General features: G+C 43.9%; 1 protein-coding gene across 2 annotated transcripts in view; it reads left to right on the top strand.

Annotated features, from left to right (window-relative positions):
* The window catches only part of LOC142572290 (carbonyl reductase [NADPH] 1-like), a 34,210-nt gene extending 9,775 nt beyond the window's left edge, over positions 1 to 24,435 (top strand). Inside the window, exons 1-8 of one of the 2 annotated variants that reach the window (XM_075681282.1) lie at positions 5,327 to 5,483; positions 8,656 to 8,737; positions 12,051 to 12,229; positions 12,841 to 12,953; positions 19,868 to 19,993; positions 20,149 to 20,290; positions 22,648 to 22,711; positions 24,112 to 24,435. In XM_075681282.1, the coding sequence (XP_075537397.1) occupies positions 5,463 to 5,483; positions 8,656 to 8,737; positions 12,051 to 12,229; positions 12,841 to 12,953; positions 19,868 to 19,993; positions 20,149 to 20,290; positions 22,648 to 22,711; positions 24,112 to 24,215 (831 nt within the window). In that variant the 5' untranslated portion in view covers positions 5,327 to 5,462 and the 3' untranslated portion in view covers positions 24,216 to 24,435. Of the gene's footprint in view, positions 1 to 5,326; positions 5,484 to 8,655; positions 8,738 to 12,050; positions 12,230 to 12,840; positions 12,954 to 19,867; positions 19,994 to 20,148; positions 20,291 to 22,647; positions 22,712 to 24,111 lie in introns of those variants that run through there. The other variant, XM_075681281.1, reaches the window with a different exon arrangement.
* The last annotated feature ends 207 nt before the right edge of the window (positions 24,436 to 24,642 follow it).

The raw sequence follows: 24,642 nt of genomic DNA, 5'->3' as shown, positions 1-24,642 counted from the left end.
CCGTCAGCTGCCTCTTCCTTACGGGTGTCATAATTATCCTAATCTCCGCATCAACGTCGTGCAAGTCCGCATACAGGCATCTGTATCTGAACCATATGTGCCAGCTTAATACATGTGTCGTGAAATTATGATAACCACTGCGTCTTATCAAACGTATTGGTTTTGCAAATGCGCATTACAGCTGACGGAACGACATACTGTAAGTGAAGCACAAGAGAACAAGGACAAAAGGAGGATACAACACTTGAAGAAATAAAGAATTAGTAGGCGTACAGCAAACAAGCGATGGCGGAGAACACACAATGATGCACCGGGTGTTCTGTGACATCGGTTTGCGTACTTACGGTGTTATGGAGATCAACGGCATAAAAACGTACCTTCAAGCGTACTCCCTCAACCTCCGCCGCATCATTATGATAATCAACGCCTAAACAAAATGAGGCACTATGTTTTGCCAAGAGTAGACCTCTTTACAGCAAGTCTATGTAATGACTCGCAGACGAAACCAGCATGCTTTCGAAAATGTTTTACCGCCGTAGTATTCGAACGCCAACGGCCAGGAAACACATCGATACCAATAGGCTGTCGGCGGTTAATCAAGTACAAAAACCTTGACGCTATGATTAAAAAGCAGCTTCAACAATCAAATTTAAAAAAAATCAACTGCCTATTTGCCTCAGGTAACAAAACATCCTTAGACACCTCGATTGTTTATGTCAATGGTTTGTGTAAAGTAAAAAATTCAGCATGTTCAGCGCCCCTAGCAGAAAAAGCACTAATTAAAGTATTCGACCAAATTACAGTAGCTCCACTTACGCGCTTACGCTGAAACACGCCTCGATTGATTTTTCGCCCTCTGTGGCCATTTGTTGAACTTGAGAGTGTGCGGGGCCTGGTATAAGTGCGCCGAGGGCTGATAGCTTCGTGTGCGCTCGGTTCTCGCCGGTCAGTTCGCGTTGAAGCGAGAGGCAACACGAAGGGTCGCTCGCTGCTGCCTCCGCTCTTCCTCCCGCCAGCGTTTTAACAGCGAGTTTATGTTTGCCATTGTGCGCGTGACTCCATGTTTGTTAATTTAGTTAGCGAATATTGGCATGCTTATACGGCCGGTAAAACTGCTATCCTAACTTTGTATAGCTGTCTAATAATTCGCTATTGCAACCGATGCTTCGCCTTTCGAGCGAAACTGCGACGATATTTTTTTAAAAATTTAGTTGCATCACTTATTGTTATCCAACAATGAGTTGACGCCACTGCGAGCCCACTCCACTTTAGTATTGAGAGTAGCAGACCCCGTGAGGATATTTAGATGCCTTTTGTTGTATGTATGTTTGTTGTATACAACAAAAGACATCTTTTGTTGTATGCGAGATTCCAGCGAGACAGATTTCTATAAACTGGGTAGCTATACCGGTTGTTCAAAATTAAGCTTTATGGCTTTCTTAAAATTAGGCACTGGGAGGCACACGAAGGCCACTTGTGCAAATAAGTTATGTGGCCAGAGGGACACAAAGTGAGATGATAATTATCGCTGTCAGCAGCCCAATTAACTAAAATTGAATAATTAACTTTCTGTTGAAAGCAGTAAGTGGGTTTGTTTGTATTGAAAAGCTAGAGGCAGTCGATCGTGTTTATACACAGTATCAGTTGGAAGAATTATTCTATAGCGTGTCTGTGCTCCGATATGTTCGACTGCGAATTTTAATTGTCGTTCGCATGGTTACGCATGCAAGAGGGTGAGGATCGGCACAAAGCTCCTCCCTAATGTGGCGCGGCTGTTGTTTGCGGCGTTTAGTCTGACAGCAGGGCAGAGGCATAGACAAAGTGATAACTCCCCTCTGGGCTGGGGAAATAAAGATATGACAGCGCCGTGCAGTATGACAGCGCCGTGCAGCCTAGCAGCAGCGAACAGCCCGAGAGAGAGAGAGAGAGAGAGAGAGAAAACTATTTGGTCCATTAAGGGTTTAGCGTTCGGTCTTCGTCTTCATCGCTGCAGACGCTCGACCTTCTTAGCAGGGTTGGGCCCCTAGTCCAGGGCTCCACTGAGCCGCGCTGCTTCGCTTGCGTGCTGCACCATTGCCCTTTGGGCGGCGATCTCGCAGCTGGTGAGCCAGCTCTCCCAGTGCTTCGCACCCGGGGTTTTGTGTTGGTGGAATGTGTAGTTTCATTTACACTCCCAGGTTATATGGTAAAGCGTGGGGGTTGCCTCGCACCACGGGCTAGTGCTCCTAAATTGTGTAGGGATACATCTTGCTTAGTATATGTAAGTTAGAGAACGTTCCCGTTTGCAGCCTCCGCCAACTAGCTGCTTCTTGCTCGAGCTCTCTTGCTAAACACAGCACGGGTCGTCGTCGTCGTCTCCGAGCTGCTATCGGAAACACGAGGCGCGTCTGCTTCCTTACACTATGTTATTTATTTATTTATTTGTTGTTGGCAGTTCCTGATGTCAATTATTGTAAAGCACCTCTGTATCATTTGCATGGATTCAATTGTGGGTACTGCTGAAGCGAAGTCCAGATCACATATGTGACCGGCCTGATCTTTGAGATAGCAAAGTGCGGCAGTTACGGGAACTGAAAACAACTGAACCGCTGACCTGACGTTCATTTTTTAGATGTTTGTTGGATACAGGTGTTTTCTGGTCAGGAACCTTACTGGCCTCTCTGTCGAGTTTTTCTGCATTTTATACAGACTTTTCACATACCTTGATGTGATCTGCTTTTCTTGGCCGAAGTTCGTCGCCAGAAACTGTGACGTCACATTCTTGATAATGTGACTTTGGACGAAGGAAAGAAAAATCTCCTCAGAAGGATCGGCAGCGTGCGTACACGCCTGTATGCTCGCCTTGCCTCAGCACAGAATATCCATTGCTGCGCCACATTCACCTTGTGGTTGTCGGTCACCAGCCATACGATGTCGAACCCATACAATTCTGTGAATTGCATCTAAAGCGGACAAAATTGGTATGTTACACACGAATATAAAAAAAAAATTAATAATAGGGAAATACAACTTTTGCAAAACGCTTGTAACCAACGCAATAAATTCACGTAAGATGTAAAATGACATATCAAATTTGCCCGCTTTGAATGGCCTAATGAATGCCTTTACAGAACCGCGATATCAGTTCTTGATGCGGAGCTATGAATTTGTAAACTTCGTGCTTCTATTTTTTTTTTCAAACGGTCAAATATTTGAAAATCGTTTTAAGAAAATTCAAGTCCTAAATCGAAATTCCGCTTCCAACAGTCACTAGAATTGAGCTTTCTCTCTCAAATGCAATAAATTTCGTTAAAATTGGCCTAGGGGTTATCTCAGAAAAACGTTTTTGCGTTTTACATGTATTTGAATAGGCCGCGTCGGAGTTGGGCCCGAGCTAAAGCTTCCTCTTAACACGTATATCTGCCTGACTGCCACCGCTCGCTGCTTGCAAGTTGCAACTGCTTGGTTCTTTTCGCACTTCAGCACTAGTTTTATTTGTTCTGTGTGTTTCGTAAAGCGTGATGCGCTATTGCTGCGTCCCACGCTGCACGATCAAGCGAACGACTAAAGGAGCCCAGAGGATGGCTGTCCGAGAGATTAAGAACTAGAGCAGTCGGTGCAGTGCTGCGGTCGTCTTGCTCAGTGACATGTTTCGCGTCGTCATGTTGAACTGTCTCTTAAGCCCGCTGTCGTTAGCCTGCGTAATTGGTCATATTATGCGAGCAGAACGCAGGATTCGAAGCCTGCTTGAAGGCGAGGAAGTCCTAAACGCTGGTCATCTTGTGTGCTGCGGCATAAAAGCGTGCACGTCGACCTCCGTGACTGTTGAGGGCCTTTGCATACAAACTTCGCTGCTTCGAAGCAAATCACACGAGCTGTGGTTTCAGTTTTACCGCGACGGTGTTATTAAGGAAGTGACCGTGCTTTCTATTTGCTATTCTATTAATTTGACCTCTTTGAACGGGTACCATGAACCTTTATACGGTGTGGTGCTCTCTGCAAGTTGTTACTTAGACCGCTTGAATAAGCCGCCGTGTCGGAAAAAAAACCTTCCTGGCTGGTGTCGCGCGACCGAAGTCCTTTACATCGACGGCGTGAAAGGCAGCCCTAAAGCAGCGTTTTGTGTGCGAAAATTTCTTTTCTAGTTATCCCTGCCTGTGTTCACAAAGCTAGATGTTGAACACGAGAAGTAAACAAAACAAAAAAAAAAAAACATATCTGAACGCTTTTGCGAGCTAATACGATAACCGTTCAACCTTGTGATTTAGTTATTGCGCTTTATGTGTGCTGTGCAAGCTGCAGTCTTGCAGTAGTTTTACAGCCTGCGTGAGTCCTACCGCGTCTTGCCTATGGACAGATCAAGCGATACATAGCCGATATTTACCGGTCCGCGGCACTATAGGCTCGCTTCATTCTTCCAGCTATCTTTATAAAATAATATACACGCAGATCAGCTGAGGGTTCGCGACGCGAACACTGCACAGTACAACGGCACAGTAGTTTAACGTTTGTTGGACTAGGATTTGTTAGCTTACGAGTGCAGTCATGCGCGCCTGTGCACACGTTGCAGCCGCGCATCGAAGTGGCAGACGAGGTACGAATTCCAGGTCCCTCTACGCCTGCGTCACTTTGCTTCTATGTACAAATGAGAAACTCATCTCTCTGTTCGGAAAATGGTGGAATGTCAAGCCGGCGTTGCAGAGCACGAATGCATGAACGAGAACAAGAAATTTTGAAGCAGGTACAAGGCTTCACGGAGAATGTTTGCCCTCCAACGTAGCCGCAAAGGCATGAGTGGAAAGAATGCAAGCATCAATCATCCTACAACACATTTGAGTTAAGATTGCGCATTATTTCTTTCCCTGCACGTAATATAGAGCTATGCCTGCGTCTTTATGGAGGTGCGTCTGTTCGCGATTTCAATTAAGTGCTCGGAATCGTCACTCATCTGTCGTATTCCAAAAAACAGTACTCCGGCATGAAGTGCGCACTGCAAACCTTCATCGCTTCTGTGACAGCTTTGCCAATCCGCAGTTTAATAATCAATTTCTTCCTCATGGATGCAGCCGGTGGGAATGAGTGAAGGCTCACATCACCTACCGCATAACTACCGCTCGGCACCCATTGCTGCACGCAACAAATACGGTTACTTCTATGTTTGCTCATTCTGAGCATCTTAAGTGGCCTTCAGGATCCCACGGGAGCTTTGAACGCGTTAAAACATCAACCAAAAGTGAAGGAAAAGCGCACACAACACCAATGCGCTACTCGAACGGGCGGCAGCCAGCGGCGAGTATGATCTTTCGATTGTTTCCGGCCGCCGCCGCACGACGGCGCCACCATACGTGAAAGTTGCGAATATCCTCGCGTTTCACCGCACGTTGCTTCGCGCGAGGTAATCTCGAAATACGTGCTGCCGCTAGCTTTTGCGACTTCGCCCCTCTGCCGTCGCTTTGCAAAGCGCGATTTCAAAACGTCGCACCATGTCATCTCGTGTCGCAGTGGTAAGATTACCCTTTCTCAGAAACAACCAGTTGCTGTGTAGGTCGTTATTACGGCTGTGATGAAAATAGACGAAAAAAGCCTCGCGAGCGCCGGTCACTGTTTGCGCGTGTACCGCAGTCCCACTGAACCAGCTCGAGCAGAGTACCACACTGCCAAGGAGCAGTCTTTTATCATTGCGGGCTTCTGTATTCGCACTTGTCCAAACGTTTTGCGTGACTCTACACGTCATCGGTGTTGTACTATCTCTATTAATGCTTGTTACCAATACGTTACGTTATTTTGCCGCTCTTCACAGGAGTGTGCTGTGCCTGCGTACGTGAGCTGCGTGAGCGGTGCACTAATAAGCAGGGATGCTACATGTTAGCGTTGCTGCTCGGTTATTAGAGAGGCAATACTGGCAAAACTCAGTAGTAGCGCGGCCAGGCGCGGCAGCCACACGGACCCGGTAGCTAGTAGCACGGCCGGACTCGACTCTCTCCTCCGCGCTCGAAGGAGCGAGCGAGTCGAGTCCGGCCGGTACAGCGGGGCGTGGGTCCGCTCTTTATCATTCTCTCTCTAATCTTTTTCTCCCCACTCCCCTTACCCTGTGCAGTACTGTTGAGGTGTCCTCCCTTGAGAGACAGTTACGGCACTGCACTTCTCTCTTCCTTTCATCCTAAAATCACTACACACAGCGGGGCGTGGCGTTTCTCGCAGCGCTCGACGTTCCTGCGCAGGCGCGCGTGCGAGAGAGAGTGGCCGTCTAGGTGCCACGTGGTGTCACGGCGAACTTTCTTTGCACGTGTGGGTCGAGTTTACGTTCGTATGCTGGCTGCCGGCGCGGTGAAATAAGGTGAAACAACGGGCACTGACGCCCCATTTGGTGATCGCTGTGCGTGAAGGTGCGTCGGATAGACCAGTGGATGGACTCACACGCGTGCGGCGCTGGTACTGAGTCAGCCATGCCGTGTATAAGATTGTCGTGCCTTACGGCGCTCCACCCCCCCCCCCCCCAAAGAAAAAAGAAAAAAAAAAAGCATCATTCATTTCTTCGGCGGGAGCGATAGGGGCCGTAGTATTCTCCTGAACTACCCGTAGCATTTTTGAGTGGTCCCGTTTGCGTGAAATAAACGCACAGCGCCTCGATCGGCAACTACGTACGGTTGAACGCGATTGCCTTATGTCACGCCGTAGGGATTATTGGCTTTTCGTCTCGTCCACGTTAGGTTAGGTTAGCGTAAAAGGCGTTAGGGTGGCGCGACGTATTCTCACAGCTGTTAAGCCGTGCTGGTTATTGTCTGCGTCTCGGACACGTTATGTTACGTTAGGTTAACGTTAGTTTACTTTGGGTTTTGTTACGCTAGGTTAGCATAAAAGCCGTTACGGTGGCGCCTTGTATTCTCTCAACGGTTACGTTGTGTGAATTATATCTGTCGCGGCCTCGTTAGGTTAAGCTAACGTTAGGTTAGGTTAGCGTAAAACGCGTTATGGGAGCACGGCGTATTCTCGTCGCCGGCGCCCCTCAGCCACTCGCGTTCAACCGCGGCTGCTATGGCGCTCTGCCTTCTAGATTTTCACCTGCTTCACCGGGCCGGCGTCCGAGCGTAAATGAACTCGAGCCCATTCCACAATTCCGGCACGCCTAGGGACAAACGCCTAAAACACGCGCTAACTTCTCCTCCATAGTGCCTAGGCAGAGTCATATATTCAAGGAGCAAAAGCCCCCACATTTTCTCTCTCGCACCCGCGCTTACCCGCGCATGCGCGCGAACGTCCGGTGCCTTCGCAAGTGCCACGCCCCGCTGTACTTACTAGAAATTGTAAAATCGGGACCCGGTACCATGAACCAATCAGCAACGCACAACAGTGAAATAGCCCTTCCAGAATATCTTACCATGCCCTACATAAATCTTCTTGTCCAACGACGTCTCATACGCTCATCTAACATCTACAAAAACATCACTTTCTCATATAGTAAAGAAAATTCTCTCAAAACAACTTCTGTTCTGAAACGGCACACAATATTAAAATAACATATATAGCACACGAAACTGTCACTTCAAATGAGAAAAAATGTCAGCAATGCCCACACACGCCATTGTTTGTGACTATTACCAGTTTTGAAGGACTCTGCTATGTGCGAGAGAGAGCGAGGGGTATTCCGAGATAAAAGCTGGGAGGTTGGCCTGAATCAATGTTCTGACCTGCTACTCGCACTGGAGGAAGGGGAATGGTTGTAGAAAGAAAGAATCGACAATGCATTGATTATGAGGATGAAGATGGTGGTGATAATCTTGCATGCTCCAAGACTTCAAGGTTGCTTGTGCAGTCCGCTCTCAGACAAAAATTTTTTGAGAGCCTTCAGACTATTAGGCTGATGGCAAAGATCAGGCACCTTTTCAGTCAATGGTTTAACGACAAATTTTGACAAGATGTCTGCCAGTGATTTTCTCTGCACATCAAATTGCAGGCAGATGCACAAGAGGTGTTCTGCTGACACAAGGGGTGTTCTGTAGTCTCCTGAAAATTTAGGCCTTCCGCCCAGCCGATGAGATGCTGGTAGCGAGAGCATCTATCAGAAATAGGGGAGCAGGTGTTTGGCTAGTCGAAAAACTTAGAGTGCCATTACAGGTGATATACAACACGTCCACAGATAATGCAACCTTGGCAGACTGTCGAGTGTAGTAGCGTAGCACTGCAATACTCATTCATATAAAATAATAATAATAATAATTATGAAAATGTAGGAAAGCCTTAATTAATGATCTTGCTCACCACCAGGCACTCACACTTATGTCATTTGTCAGGCTTGCTGCCATGTAAACATCCACAAAGAAAAAGGTCCTATATTTTGCTGGCCAACCAACTGTACTGCCGTGAACGAATGAAACGCATGTCTGACTCACAGTATTATAATTTCTTTTGATAGCCATTCATGATCATCATGACTTGATAAGCAGCAATCGTGCTGTAAGAACAGTGTGTAGCATCGCAGCCACAATATCTCAATTTTTTTTGTGCTGACATTCGTATTGCAGTGTCAGTCGTCTGTGATTGTGCAAAATTTCCAATGTCTCTTATGTTTATATTTGGGAAGGAATACTTCTCAGGTAAAAATGTCTTCCACACAATTGTCTTTGTTATGGATGTGTCTTAAGTGGAATTGGTAACTGCACTTTTGTATATTTCTAGGTTACAGGTGGTAACAAGGGCATTGGATTCAGCATAGTGAAGTTCCTGTGTCAACAGTTTGATGGAGATGTTTTTCTGACTGGTGAGTGGTTCTCTGTGTATGCGTGGATTTCAAGTTTAGGCTCTCATTTATTTATAATGAAAAAGAGTTTGTGTGATATGGCCATCTTTTAATTTTTAAATAAAACTCATAGTATAACTTTCTTTGAATTTTACCTTTTTGAGTACAAGAATTGCCAGAGTCTCTTTCTCCAAATATTGCATCAAACTGCAAAGAGCAGATTTATAGAATTTGGAGTTCCACTGTTCTGCTTGAGAGGTACTATGAAACTTGAGACAATTCAGCTAGTATATCTGATGAGCTGGAAATACATACAAGATTAACAGCGATGGTCAAAAGACAGTGTAGTCACTTTTAGCTGTTTGCTAAAACTCCTGTATGCAACTTGCCTCTAAAGATAGCACTGTACATTGATAAACTGCTTGTGTTTTTCTTCTGTCAGATCAGTTATGCATAAAGCATACTGTGACTTGAGACATGTTTTTGTAATCCAGATTTTTTTGACTAAAGATGCATCATTGCGAAAGTAAGGACAATGATAGTCTGTATTCTGTTTGCTATTTCCTAAGTGTTTTTTGTTCTTGTGTTTCTTGTTTTTTTTTCTTTTGCTTTTTGTTTTATGTGGTGCTCAGTGAATGAAAAGATTGTTTTGTACACTTAATAACATCCTAATTCTTGTCTTGTTTTACAGTTGGAGATTCTTTTGCTGTAGCTTACTTAACATTTCAGGAGCTGTAGGTGTGATAACTCACCTGTAATCTGTTTAAACAAGCAAATGTTTCCAGAGCTGAAGTTGACAATACTGCATGCTTGCATTTAACATCCTATGTATTGGCTATATTTTTCTGTTTTTCTGGTATATATGTGCATATGTACATATATGGCACATGCATGCCCGGTAAAGTAAAGTGACACATTTCTCAGGTACTCCAATTCAAAAAGGAGTCTCTTTTGTAGTGGTTGCTTATTGCAGTGTATTATCTATAATAGGCATTTCTTTAAGTGTTAAGACCTATAGCTAAAATTAACATGTGGACAGTGGCATACTTCAGAGTTATGAAGTATATATAGCAATTATTTCTTAGCATAAAACCAGAGGGGAGACAGATATCTTAATGTGTAATATAAGAGATCTCGATAGGTGTTGTGGTGGTTCAATGGCTATGGCGTCCTGCTGCTGAGCATGAGGTCGCAAGTTTGATTGCCCAACTGCAGCCACATTCTGATGGTTGTGGAATTATAAAATGCCTGTGTAATTGATTTAGATGCATGTTAAATAAGCCCAGGCATCTTAATTTAACTCTGAGCCCCCACAATCGTTTTTCATGGCTCGAGCATTGCTTTGGAATGTTAAATCCTCAACTTGATTTCATTTGATTTTGAATTACCTCAGTGGCCCTTACTGCAGTGTTTTAACAGTTATTGATCACTTATCGAGGAATAGAAAACCTGTCTTTATTAAAAAAATCTTGTAACGGGAGATGGTGGCATCCGCTTGATTCTAGCATCAGGAGTTAGAGGGGATGCGATAGGGAAATGGGGGTGTGAAGGAGAGGCTTGCACTTTAAATGTACAGTCAACCACAAAAGTTTACAGACCTCAGGATCTCTGGGAAAACATTCAATTTCCGAGCAGCCTGTAGCGGTAATCAGTAAAACTGAACATCACAGTGTTGTTCACATATAGTTGTAGAGACTGTAGATGCGAATACTAGGCTGCATTGTGAGGTTGGTGCAGGTATTAACCTTTTTCTCAGGTCTCGTGTTGCATAAAATTTTGTGGTTGACTGTACCCACCGCCCCTCACTAAATATGATGTTGACAAGATTCAGAAGGATTATCCTAAAATTTTAAGGGTATTTGATCAGATGGATCCATTCCACGTAGCCTGTCAGGCATAGTGCTATGGTAGTGGAAGTGTTGCCAATACATGTTCCTTGCGCGACTTCTGAACCCCGATTTTTTAGCAATTCCTTTTCCGATGCCATTCCTTTTTGTGCTTTGTCAGTGGTCAGAGCGACGCTCCATCTGTGTTATCAGTGGGATCAGCCACCCATGAGCTGTGGACGATAGGAACTTCGTAGAATCGAGTGGAAGGCATTGCTGCAAAATTGTGGCCCTGGTTTTCACACTGCCATAACAGATGCTCTGCAGTTGCTGGTGTATCCTTATGGTTTGCAGACACTGACATACTTGTCTTTGAGTATGTTGCAGGGGCTCATGCAAGTTTGGACAACTTAGAAATGCAGCGTGTTGTGTACTGCTATACTTTGTTTCATACTTAGCAGGTGATGCTGCAGACGCTGCACAAGTAGCACGGTTATAGAAATCTCACTCTGTGATTTTTGTGATGCAGTTTTGTATCTGCGACACTTCCTGTAAAGTAGCTGCATCATATATTACAGCTACAACTTGCGGACATGTGGCTATGTCCACAAGTTCTATGCATACCTTTGTGCTTCCAATATGTGATGTACCATGTTTTAATCACAAGTGCAAGTGGTGCACTTTGGCCGCTTGTCGCAGAGGTGCATCACTCCACTTATTCGATGGTAAATAGGTCCAGATCCGCAACACCTTGCATTAATAACATCATATTTTATTACAAAGAGGTGCGAGGCTTACTGTTACATCGAATTACTAAATGCGTACTATGTTATGTCTCTTATCTGACGCACTACTTTAATATGAATATCCTTTTTTGGGAGGCAGACACTTTTTTCCATGTCTAGCCGAATACAAGTGCACTTGCTGATTTGTCTTTGTCGCTGACATAATTCTCTCTGACTGGAGGAATAACCATCGCCGGAGAAACTCTATAGGTGTCGCTGGCCTCATCATTTTTGCCAATGGGAGTCCCTGCTCAAAGAGAAAAGAAGGAATTCCCATTTGTGTGTGAATTCATAAGAGGCTGTGAGAAGGCGTTGCTCACTTGCATGGGCCACTCGAATTGATGCGCCTGCATTGGTTTGTTCGTTGCTTTCTTGTGGCCAAACTAAGCATTCCTTCTCCCCTCTGCCCTACAACATTGTCAGTGCTCACCAAGCACACGGTAACGAGGGAGAGTTTTTTTTTTTATTTTTTGCAGTAGCGACAAAAACACAAGCAGTGCAGTTCAAGTTTGTGTGCTTTCATAACACCTATACCACAACCAAAAAAAAAGAACTTCTACATTTAAAAAAATATAATAAAAATCTTTGGTTGACCTGTTTGGCATGTATGCCTTTATTCATGTATGAAATAGGATAGAGGATTTGGTAAAGGTGATTTTTTTGTCTCTGATACATTTCCATTTTCTGTGTGCAAGAGAGCCATATTGCATTTCTTATGTTCAGCCAGGGACGAGACACGTGGGAAGGCAGCGGTGGCAGAGCTCAACAAACATCTGCTGCACCCAAAGTTCCACCAGCTTGACGTTGATGATCTTGAGAGTATTCAAAGACTTCGCGACTTCCTCAAGAGCACTTACGGGGGCCTGGATGTACTTGTGAACAATGCTGGCATTGCCTTCAAGGCGAGTCCTTTATTTTTTCTATATATATTAGAGACTAAAATTTATGGTGGACTCTCAGTAATTCAAACTTCTATAAGCTACCTGTTGCGGTAGCCCAGTGGCTTTGGTGTTGAACTGCTGGACTCGAGATCTCAGGTTCGACCACAGCCACGGTAGGCACAATGCAAGGGGGGCAAAATGCAAGAGTGCTTGTGTTCTTAAATTTCGGTGCACGTTAAAGAACCCCTGGTAGTCGAAATTGATCTGGATTCCACCACTATTTTGTGCCTCATAATCTGATCGTAGTTTTGGCATGTGAAACCACAGAATATCTCTATATTGCAAACTAGGAAGCTTTATGTGAATTTGAATAAATTATGGTCTGAAACAGAATTATGGGATATCATACAAGTGCATAGACCTACATAACAGTGTACAAGCAACAGGCCACCACCAGGTTCTGTAGCATAGAAGCAAAGAGAAGAGAGAGTTAAGGCCTAAAGTTCGATGGCATTAACTGCATAATAGGTTTATTTGAATCTGCTTTTCGAACATTCTAAGGCAATCTGGAGTTGCTACTCCAGAATTGGTCATCTTGTCAGAGCCGTTGGATGGTAATTTCTTAAATGCAGGTCAGCTCTACAGCCCCATTTGCAGAGCAAGCAGAAGTCACTGTGAAGACAAATTTTTTTGGCACACTCAATGTCTGCAAGGAGCTGTTCCCCTTGCTGCGCCCACATGCCAGGTCTGTATTGCTCATTCCACAGTAAAAATTTTTGAACACAATCTATGTTGTTTGACTGAACACAGTCTATGCAGCCTGGACACTGAACCTTCCGAGTACATTTCTTTTATGCCATCATAAAGGCTGGAAGCATTGCACTGGGCACTTCCCCTGGAGCTTGAAGCACAACAAAATTATCTGTACCAGCAAAGCAATTTCCTATGATCACATGAATGAGCTACTTGCAGGGATAAATAGTTGCTCTATGAAGGTGATCATAGAGATTTTGCCTTTAAACATAAACCCCCCATTGCTCTGCTACTACTGCTCTTAACACTTTTTGTCCTATCTGTGACCATGAAAAATTTTAAGAGCATGGTTTCACCTAGAATCTTATGATACCTGGATAAAACTGAGAATCCTACTGGGCACTGATATGAACACACATCATGACTGCAATCACTGCCAGCTACTTCTAGCTAAAGCTGCTGAGTCCTTTGTCATTTTTTGTTGCTGCAATGTCCTTGGTGCTGTCCTCTGTGTTGTGCATGGGGCTGAAGCCCTGCAGTACCTCTTGAGCATTACACGTAGGACATGATATTTAAAAACACTGTCTTGGAGAGGCCTTACACTTGGTGTTTTAGAGATGTTGCGTAGCTACTGCTGTAGATATTCCACGGCATACTTTTGTGTTGGCATACAAAGTATCGTTGATCTAATGGCTGTTGAGCTGCAATCTACACTATTACACTGGTATGTCAGTAGCTTCAGGCATTAAGCAGAGGAGAGAGAGGGAGCACATTGTTCCCGTACGCGCTCTATGCATGCACCTCATGAAAAATAAACTAAAGAATTTGTTTCCGGTAGGTCATGGTACAGAATGTCAGGCATTGATCATTAGTTTATTTCCTTAAAAAAAAAAAAAACTAAATATCTAAAAGCAACAATTGATGGAGGTGCGGTCGCTGTGCATCAAAATGCCAAAGATCCTTCGCTGCTGCCAAAGGTGCTGAAAAGACCTTCTCAATGATATAGCAATGACACATCACCATCCTGACGAAGCCTGGAAGCTAAGAGTACATCGACAAAAGAAGACCTGAGGACATGACGTACCAATTGCAGGACAGTACGACACAGCCGTGATGCGACATTGCGACCAAACCGTAACGCAAGACAAGCAACCACCGACCTCGACATACTTCTCGATGGCCACTCAGTCGAGTCACTGCTTTTGTGGACTCAGGAGCAGACCACTTTGTCATGAGTGAACAGTTCGCTGCCTAGTTGAAGAAAGTCAAGGCTTCATGTGAAGGCCCTCAAATCCGGACACCCTGCTGTTAACAGCGCAAAATGTAGACGAGAGACGAGACAGCAGGATGGAAAACCAACAAGCCCAAGCTGCTATTCTAGCGAAATCTGGACAGCTGGAGGACAACTGATAAAACCTACTCGAATCTGCATGCCAAGAATTACAATTCCTAACCAGACCTACCCTGCCACCTACATTATCCTCCAACAGTCTTCACGAAATGTAATTCTCAGTATGGACTTGCTGAACCAAGACGGCGCCACCATTGACCTGAAGTGAAAGCCGATAATGCTATCCAAAGATCAAGTGATACAGCCAAAGAGCTCTCAGAGTTACCATGCCTTTAGTGTGCTCGAAGATCAAGTAGCATCTTGCCTCACTCCAGCATTGTCATTTCCGTCTGCACCAAAGCAACCGCACATATAGAAGGAATCTTCGAGGGCAACATACGTCTGATGCTTGACAGTGAAATTTACCTTGCAAGAGGGATAGCTCGATTGCATGGAGGAAAAGCGAAAGTGATGCTGACAAACGTTAGCCAGGAGTTCAAACACATCAACAAGGGTACGGTGATTGCATACATAGAAGAAATTGTGGAACCCAACTATACGTTAGTTCTCGGTTTCCGCCACGTCTACTTCGATGACCCTAGTTCTTGAACTAGCTTTTGACATAACTTCAAGTCTTCCCAGGCATCAACAGATAAGCTTCGAAGTTTTTTACACCTGTGCAAAGACTGCTTTGCGGTGTCATCAAAGATTCAACAAATGCCCATTGCTAAGCATCACTTAATAACTGAAGACTGTGCTTGACCACACCGCCAGAGCCCCTACTGAGTTCCTTCACAAGAACGAGAAGCTATAAAGTAACAAATCAACAAAATGCTTTGCGATGAAATCATCGAACCATCGAAAAGTTTGTGGGCGTCTCTTGTTGTCTTGATAAAGAAGGATAGGAGTCTGCTTTTTTGCGTCGATTATCGTCACCTCAGCAAGGTCACCAAGAAGTATGTATACCCCTTCCCTCGACTAGACAACGCACTGCACCAACTCTGTGATGCAAAATATTTCTCATCTATTGACCTTAAGAGTGGCTACTGGCAAATCAGAGTCGACAAAAGGGACAGAGAAAAAACCGCCTTTATTACATTTGACAGCCTCTTCCAATTCAAGATCATACTGTTTGCACTTTGCTTGGCACCTGCAACATTCCAACTTGTGATGGATACGGTCCTGGCAAGTTTAATGTGGCAGACATGTGCTGTCTACTTGAATGACTTCGTTGTATTTGCCATTAACTTTGACAATCACCTCAGGCAGCTAGGAACTCTTCCTGAGGCAATCAAGTCATCCAAGCTCACCCTGAAGCCGGAAAAATTCCACTTCGCATACGAAGAGCCCATGTTCCTGTGCCACGTCATTAGCAAGTTCAGAGTCCATCCAGACCCACAGAAAACAGTTGCGATAGCAAAATCCCCACAGCCCGTTGACAAGAAAGCAGTGGGAAGATTCCTTGGCCTCTGTGCCTTCTATGGATGCTTTGTTGAGGACTTTTCTCGCATCGCTGAGCCATTGACCCATCTTATGAAATCGGATGGCAAGTTCAAGGGGCAAGTGCTACAAGCTCTTTCAAGACCTTAAACAATGCCTGCAGTCATGACCAGTACTAGCCCACTTCAACGAAAGCGCCAATACAGAAACTATACCGTTTCAAGCAGCTTAGGCCTCAGTGCCATGCTAGTCCAAAGACAAGACAGGCTTGAAAGAGTCATGGCTTATGCTAGCTGCTCACTATTGATAGCAGAAGCCAGTTATTCTATGACGGAAAAAGAATGCCTTGCCCACATTTCGGCTACTGCAGAGTTTCATCCTTACCTATATGGTAGGCCCATCAAAGTCGTGAGCGACCGTTATGCATTGTGCTGGCTGGCAAATTTAAAAGGTGTTCCAGGGCGCCTAGCATGGTAGAGCCTTAGATCGCAAGAATTTGACATCACCGTGGTCTACAAGTCCAGATGGAAATACTCTGATGCCAATTACCTGTCTTGTGCCCCCATCAAGCCGCTACCGCAAGACGACCAAGGTGAGGACACTTTCCTGGAGACAGTAAGCGCCGATGACTTGGCCGAACAGCAGCAAGCAGACCCGTAACTATGAGAAGCCTTGTTGAGTACTTTGAAGGCAAGACCGATTTTGTGCTGAATGGGTGTTTAGGTATAGATTGTCTTCATTTTCGCTACAGAATCACGTCCTCATAAAGAACTTCTCCCCAGTCTGTGCAGACTACCTTCTCGTTGTGCCCGTAGCACTTTGGCCAGTAGTATCCCTGCATGCACTGAATGATGATCAGACAGCCGGGCACCTCGGATTTTCTCGTACGCTTGTAAGAGTACAACAAAACATTGTTTATATGTTCCCATTACGCGCCAACATTCGCAATTGAGAACAGAAAAAATTACCCAATAGATACGTTTATTTTTTAACAATTCATACGTTCCCAGAAAACGCAATTTTTCGGCACCAATGTTCAGCAAGTTGCCAAACTTTGATCGTATGATACATTTTCCAGCCTCTAGATGCCATATAAAGAATAAAGTGCGTGACACATGCGTGATCGAGAACAGTATATACCGTATTTACTCGTATAATGATCGCACCTGTAAATTTTGTTGTCAAAATTCGATTTTTTTATTCTTTCCCGTGTAATGATTGCACCCTGAACTTGTTGCAGCGATATGTCGTGTGCCAAATCTAGCTAATGATGATCGCACTTACCATCTGTCGAATGCTGTCGAATGCTACGCGAATGAACAACTCTTCAAGACATACCAAGCGGTCTGCACGCACCAAACATTCTTAAGCAGATGCCCCATTTTATTCTTTTCATCACTTTCCACACTTCCATGAAAAAATAAAGCTACAACCCAACTTGCCTTGGCTTTATTATTTGTAGGTTTCATAATGGTTTTAGTCAACAACAACAACAACATAAAGGCCGCCTTTCGATTCTTCTTGTCTACACTTGTGGGCACACAACAAATCGCAAGCGGCAACGTTAGTGGCCATGTTTACACTGATACGTTAGAAGTGTATCCTATTTGTATGCCGATGCTTGTAACGCAGCTAAGATATTCGCCCACCCTTAGTGGAAACGTGCCGTATTAGGATAGCAGTGAAGACAAATGCCACAGTTTTCGCATCATGCCCGCCATGTGTTTCTATGTCACTGGAAGCTAAGCACGGCCATCTCTGTTTCTGTCCCCTTAAAGTGGACATGGCTACGTTATTGTCGCAAACTTTCCAATATTAACAATATTATTCATTACTGATACAGAAGAAACTGTTTCAATGTGCATAATGTACTCATGAGAAAAAGAATAATTGCGTTCGGTGCGCTCGGCTTGCTCCGCTGGACGCCATTATTGTTTTGGTGTCCCGAACTGACTGCGGCAGCTGCCTGCTTGTTGACTCGTTGTCATCCCGCAACAAATCCCGCGGCAGGCAGCTACCGTATTTACTCGCATATAATGATCATACTTTTGCGTGAAAATAATTTACGCAAATTCAGGGGTGCGATCACTACGCTGGTTAAATTTCCCACGAAAAGAAACATTTTCTTTTTTCATCCTGCATTTGCTCCGCTGGACGCCATTTTTGTTTTTGTGTCCCGAACTGACAGCGGCAGCTGCCTGCTTGTTGACTCGTTGTCATCCCACAACAAATGCAGGATGAAAGAAGAAAATGTTTCTTTTCATGGGAAATATAACCAGCGTAGTGATCGCACCCCTGAATTTGCGTCAATTATTTTGACGAAAAAGTATGATCATTATATGCGAGTAAATACGGTAGCTGCCTGCCGCGGCAGCTTCACTGCAATACTCACCTACCCGTATCATGTGAAAATGCCAACGCGCACTCAGTTTCTCATTTCGGTACCAGAAAATCTCCTGTGTCGTCACACACTGCATTCGCAGCTATAGCCACTTAACCTTTTGCAGTAAGCATCTTCACCTATCTGTTTTACAGTGCAGGGTGTGTAGTGCCATTGGTAGCATACTTGACACCTTTAGTAGGCAATAATCCAAATTTGCTGCCGTTCCCTGCTGCAGACGGCGCGATGTGTGCATCACATTTCACTTCAGTGGCATCTGACGTCGCCCACCAGCTCGATTTCGTTTTGGTTTCTCGTTGCCCTCTTAAAACACCAAGCAATAGGAAAACAACAAAATACGTGTTGCGCCACCAGAGCACCACCAGCTCGATGTGCTTTGGTGTCTTATGCTGCAACGATCTGCGTGACGCTTCACATTATGTAGATTTCAACAATAGTCGAGTCCGTCATATTTTTTTAGTTACTTCAGATCGTATATTTTCCCAGTTGGTACATGTTTTTCTCATGGTTTTTGCCCAAAATGCATGAATGAGGTTCTACTGTACAAGGGAAGTACTATTGGCCGTGCCTCACTGACAACATTGCCCGTTAGTCAAGACATGCAGAGACCGCCAGCGGCGCAAGACACCACCGACAAGGCCAGCAGGATTACTACTAGCCGATCGAGCCTCCTTCCCGACCGTTTCAGCAGACTGATTTTTTTTCTGCATTTAAACTGCAGTTGCTGAAAGCAGTTATGAGTATAAATAGTTCTTTCATGTTCCATAAAACCCAGATGACAGTTTGAATTTCACTTGTCGTATGTTCCTTGTTTTTCACTAACTTCATGTGTCACCGTACCTTCCAGAGCACAACAGAATGATCATGAATATATCCATTACTTATAGCTTTTGTATACACCCCGTCAAAACTGGCGGTTTACATGTGAAAAAGAAAAAAAGAAAGAAAGAAAGAAAAGGAACACAGAAGATGAAAAATCGGATGTGACACACATCCCACTTGACTCATGTGTAAGCAATATTATGTTAATTGGCTTTGAATTTGACAGAGTGACAGTGACAGCTCGCTCATGTAGACTTCTCATGAGCTGCAATCATAAAAGAGACTTCCCGTATCTCTCTTGTCACTTTATTCTTGCTTTTGAGCAGAACTTCTGTCTTGTCAGAAGACATCTTGTGCAATGTGCATCTAAGTTGCCCGATGCATTAACTAGGCTTACATATCTACACCTCTTGAGCATCTCATTTAAGCGCTGACTTGTTTGTCCAACGTAAGCGTGACAGCACTCTCTTTTTTTCTGTGTGTGCGTGTAAACCACAGCTGCTGATAGCATTTACAGCTATAAATTCATCTTTCTATCTCAATAAATCTCAGTTGACAGTTTATGCTTGACTTGTCACGTGTTCGTTGTTTTTAACTGACTTTGTGTGCCACTGTGCCTGCGACAGTGTGACATAACGATGAAGCTACACCAACTAAGTCCTTTTTCAGCTCTGCTTGTTTTCAAACTTTGTTATATCAAAATTTTACTGTATTCGAACATGTGATTATGTTGAGTGTAATAGTATGCAGTTGCTCTACAGCCAGTTTCTAAACATGCCGAAGGCCCTAAACTCTCTGTTCGAACCTCAGCCATGCCAATTTTACAAGGGATGGTCAATGTGAAAACACAGAGATATGCTCATTTCAGCTTTTACCTGTTTGGTGTTAACACTTATGGTAAATATATCTGCAGGGTGGTGAACTTGAGCAGCATGTGTGGTATGCTTAAAAGGATTCCTGGAGAAGAGGTGAGGAAGAGACTCAAGAACCCTGACATTACTCTGGAGGAACTGTGCGGCCTCATGAAGGAGTTTGTGCAGTGAGTTCTTGTTTCACTAGGTTATAGCAAGGCATGCAGTTTTACCTCTTAGCTTCGTTCATGACATGGCCTTTGCTTGTAGCTTGTTTCACAATGTTACTTTTTTATACATAAAGAAGCTGATCAGTGATTTACTCATTTACTCCATCTAACAGGGCTGCAAAAGAGGGCAAGAATGATGAGAAGGGTTGGGGGAACTCTGCCTACAATGCGTCCAAGGTTGGCATCACTGTGCTGAGCTTCATCCAGCAGCGTGAATTCAATGCAGACCCTCGTGAAGATCTTGTCGTAAATGCTGTGAGTAGAGACACGAGGTTCTTTGCTTGTGATCCCTGACACAAATGGGCTTATGAGATCGCAGTGAGCAATTCTTGTAGCATGTTCCTTTGCAGATTTTTAGTGTTTTTACACACACGAGTTCATTGTTACACTAACACTCTTCATATTAAGCAGCTTGTTTTCATGCACAAGGCTTTTCAAAGAGTTCAAATGATCAGTGTATAACTGGTAAAGTCTGGCTGTCTGGCTGACGTAGCCTGCTCCACTACATAAGCTCTTGTGTTTTGTGCCTGTACTATGCCCTTGCGAATGAAATTGATTATACTTTTGCTCCAATTTTACGTTTTATTGCCGAAGGTCGATGTATTAAAAAATATTCATATTTACAAATATGACACATGATTCGTTATTGAAAGTTTCGAATATTCACATAGCTCTACTAAAGACGTTTAATGCATCTATGTTTCTTGAAATATAACATTTTAGGATAGCATGACACACTATCTGCTATTTGCTGCAGCTAATAGGGTGCAGGTTGTAAGTACCGTATTTACTCGCCTAATGATTGCACTCGCGTAATGATCGCACCCCTAAATTTTGTCGTCAAAATTCGATTTTTAAAAAAATTTCCCGTGTAATGATCGCACCCCGAACTTGCCGCAGCGATATGTTGTGTGCCAAGTCTAGCTAATAATGATTGCGCTTACCATCTGTCAAATGCTGCGCGAACGACTCTTGAAGACAAACCAAGCGGCCTTCACGCACCAAACATTCTTAAGCAGATGCCCCATTTCATTCTTTTCATCACTTTCCGCACTTCCATGACAAAAAAAGCTACAACTAAACTTGCCTTTATTATGTGTAGGCTTTATAATGGTTGTGGTCAACAAAAACAACAAAAAAGGCGCCTTTCGATTCTTCTCGTCTACACTCATGGGCACGCAACAAATTGCGAGCGGCAACGATAGCAGCCACATTTACATTGATACGTTAGAAGTGCACCCTATTCATACGCTGACGTTTGTAAAACAGCTAAGATATTGGCCCACATAGAGTTTCTCACTTCACCCACCCTTAGCGGAAACGTGCCATATTAGGATAGCAGTGAAGACAAATGCCGTAGTTTCCACAACATACTCACCATCTGTTCCTATGTCACTGGCAGCTAAGCGCGCCCATCTGTTTCTGTGCCCTCATAGTGGACATGGCTAGGTTATTGCCGCAAACTTGCCAGTGCTATTAATTACTGATATGGAAGAAACTGTTTGAATGCACGTAATGTACTCACAAGAAAAAAAAATTCGCGTTCGGCGCGTTTGGCGCGTTCAGCTTGCTCCGCTGGCCGCCATTTGTGTGTGTGTGTGTGTGTGTGTGTGTGTGCCGCACTACATACAGTGGCAGCCGCCTTTTTGTTGACCTGTTGTCATCTCGTAGCAAATGCCAGATGAAATTTTTTTCTTTTTCCGGGAAATTTAACCCACATAATGATCGCACACCTGAATTTGAGTCAATTTTTTTTTACAAAAAAGTACGATCATTATGCGAGTAAATAGGGTAATAACCCACTCACATGCCTGCCCACTCACATGCACACGCATACGCATGGCTTGGTAGGGAAGAGGTAATATTGCTGCAGTTGAATCTCATTATAGCGAAGTCGCATCGACCATGAGAATACCTTCGTTATATCCAATATTCATTAAAATCATACATGCAGATCTCAGAGACAAAAAATTGCGATCACGTTTATCTAAAAGAAATGAAGCACCTCCGTGAAGACACCAAAAGTTCCCTTGCAGATTTTGATGAACCGTCGGCATCCTGCCGTGCCAATAAAAGGTGCAGGAGCAAAAGTAAATACCATATTTTTCTGTGTATAACCCGTGTCCTCGTACAACCCACATCCCCAATTACAACACCCGGCAAGGAAAGTAAAAGCATTTATTTCCACAACAGGGTAGCCACCTGATCTATACACTGGCTAACCAGCTCTTCTTTTCGCCTCGTCTTCCTCTTCTCTTTATCTGCCTTGGTTTATACACGCCTGGCCTTTGACACTTTGTGGCAGTACAATGCGCAATCGTTTAACACAGGGGTGTGCAGGCTCTGGCACCTGCATAGATGGTCCTAGGTGTGTACACATGATGTGGTAGCAGATTGCACACACTGCTAGGCTAAACTGTTCTATTTTGTGCACATGGCTACGATTACATTAGGTATGGTTAGTTTGTGTTAGTCCTCACATGCATTAAAAAGTGTTCAGTTATCAAAAGTTCCCCTCTTGTGATGTATTCATTTTCGCATGATGTTGTACAAGTGCAGTAATTTTCTTTCTTACTGTATTGAGCTCTTGCACTTAACTCTTGTTATTAAAGGTACACCCAGGCTATGTTGACACAGACATGTCAAGCCATAAGGGGCCTCTGACTCCTGACCAAGGCGAGTATTTATTGTACTCCATTGCTTGTTGTTAATTTTTTTATTTCCATATTTCTCACGGGATCCTGTCTGGAGTAGTCCGTGAAGGGTGATGATACATTGATATTGTTAAGTTTTTGAGCATATGAAAAAATAAAAGAAATCTACATTATAGAATGACTAATGGAAATGCGAAAGCACCTATTATTTGTTACAGCTTGTCCAAAAAAAAGTTATGTAGTAGTTGAAATGTAATATGACACATTATGTATACTTGGTTATGGCAATGACTACATATCGCACATACGCATTCAAATTGCTGGAAGTGGTTAGTACTGCTTTTTTAACTGCAACATGATCACTGATGTTAGTAATACCAACAGGGAATTCATTCTAGTAACTGATTCCTTGTTTCTTTTCTAATAACAAGCCAGAGGTGCAGCCACCTGTCAGATGCAAATAGACTCACTGACCAATCATTCAGACATGCTTCATTATTCGGGCAGCTTCACGGCACCGCCGCTGGCCTCATAGGCATAATGTCTCAAGGATGACAGGCACTTTGAACACCTGACAGCACGTTGTACAATAATTCGGACTTCCACTTTGCAACCGTGTGCTGATTTGGACACCTTGCCAAGCATGAATAGCAATATTTTGGTTTTAATGCATCACTGGCATGGTCCTTGGCCATGTCGCCGGCACCTCCTCAAGACTAGTAAAGCCTATGCGATCTATCAGCCCCTCACCACACCCACACCACCGGAAAAGCCAAGCAAAGCCACCAAGTCATAACGGCTGCAGTTTCGATTTGTGCAACTTGTTGTGCGAGTTCTGTTCTGCATCACCAGCGTTTGTTAACTTATAAATAGTGACACAATCCTGGGCGACGTCTTCAAGGATTTTCAAGTGGCGACAACTCCACCCTCAATGTCTGTGCCTACAAAGTTGGCGAGGGAAATGCTGGAAAATGAGCATGGTTATCGATTTGCGGTTGACTTTTGTTATGTTGCCAGGGGATGACTATGCAATGCATGCATTGACTGCACTTTCATTTATCTCGAGCGATGGTTTCCATTCAATTCTGTGCCACTGTAATCATCCACTGTTCATGGCCTGCTGATTGATTAAAAATATTTATTTATTTGAAAGCAGGGCAGGCAGCAGCACCTCTGGGTTGATATAAGGTGGTGCTTTGTTCTGAAAGGGTGCATTCTTTCAAATGCATGCTCACAGATGTGTGTGCTTGGGACCATTAGTCTTATTTTCACCTGTGCATGTGTGGCTGTGACTCTCAAAAAGTTGGAGACACACTTAAATGCTTTTCTTATTATATATTCGCAGTCAAGAGCTTCTTTACATTTTGCATACACTGTAACAGCCAATGTTTGACTTGTATCTCTTGTCGCGCATCATTTTAGGTGCTGATGCTCCAACATATTTGGCTCTTCTGCCCCCAAATATCAAATCGCCCAAAGGAGAGTTTGTTTGGAATGACCGCTCGGTGACCCCATGGGACAAGTAACAGCAGAAGTCATCAATGTTGGGACCAGTGGCATTGCACTTTCGCATTAAGGAACTCGCTATCCTGTTTTGTATTTGCAGGCCTGACACTGAGCCTCTGAACAAAAAGAAAAAAGGATAATCTACCTGCTCACAGTATCGCAATATGAATACTGGAGTTTCAGCAGCGTATGATGCTATAAGTTGTCATGTTATGAAAATAAAGATTACTTTGCTCTCTACAGGGTAGTTTTTGTTGCCGTACTCAATCTTTTGTAGCGTAGTAGCCTTGCGGAGGCCTGAGTGGGGAGAAACATTGCTGACAATTTTTGTTTGTAAAGAATGATGACACTGCAAAACGAAACACATTTATCACACGTGCTCATTTGGTGCAAGAAAACTTGCATAGTGGCATACACCAGTATTATAAATTTTCATCTTCAGTTGGA

Source organism: Dermacentor variabilis, chromosome 2 (assembly GCF_050947875.1).
Source record: "Dermacentor variabilis isolate Ectoservices chromosome 2, ASM5094787v1, whole genome shotgun sequence".
Taxonomy (NCBI): domain Eukaryota; kingdom Metazoa; phylum Arthropoda; class Arachnida; order Ixodida; family Ixodidae; genus Dermacentor; species Dermacentor variabilis.
Note: the sequence above shows the minus strand (reverse complement) of the source record. Positions and strands in the feature narration are given on the sequence as shown.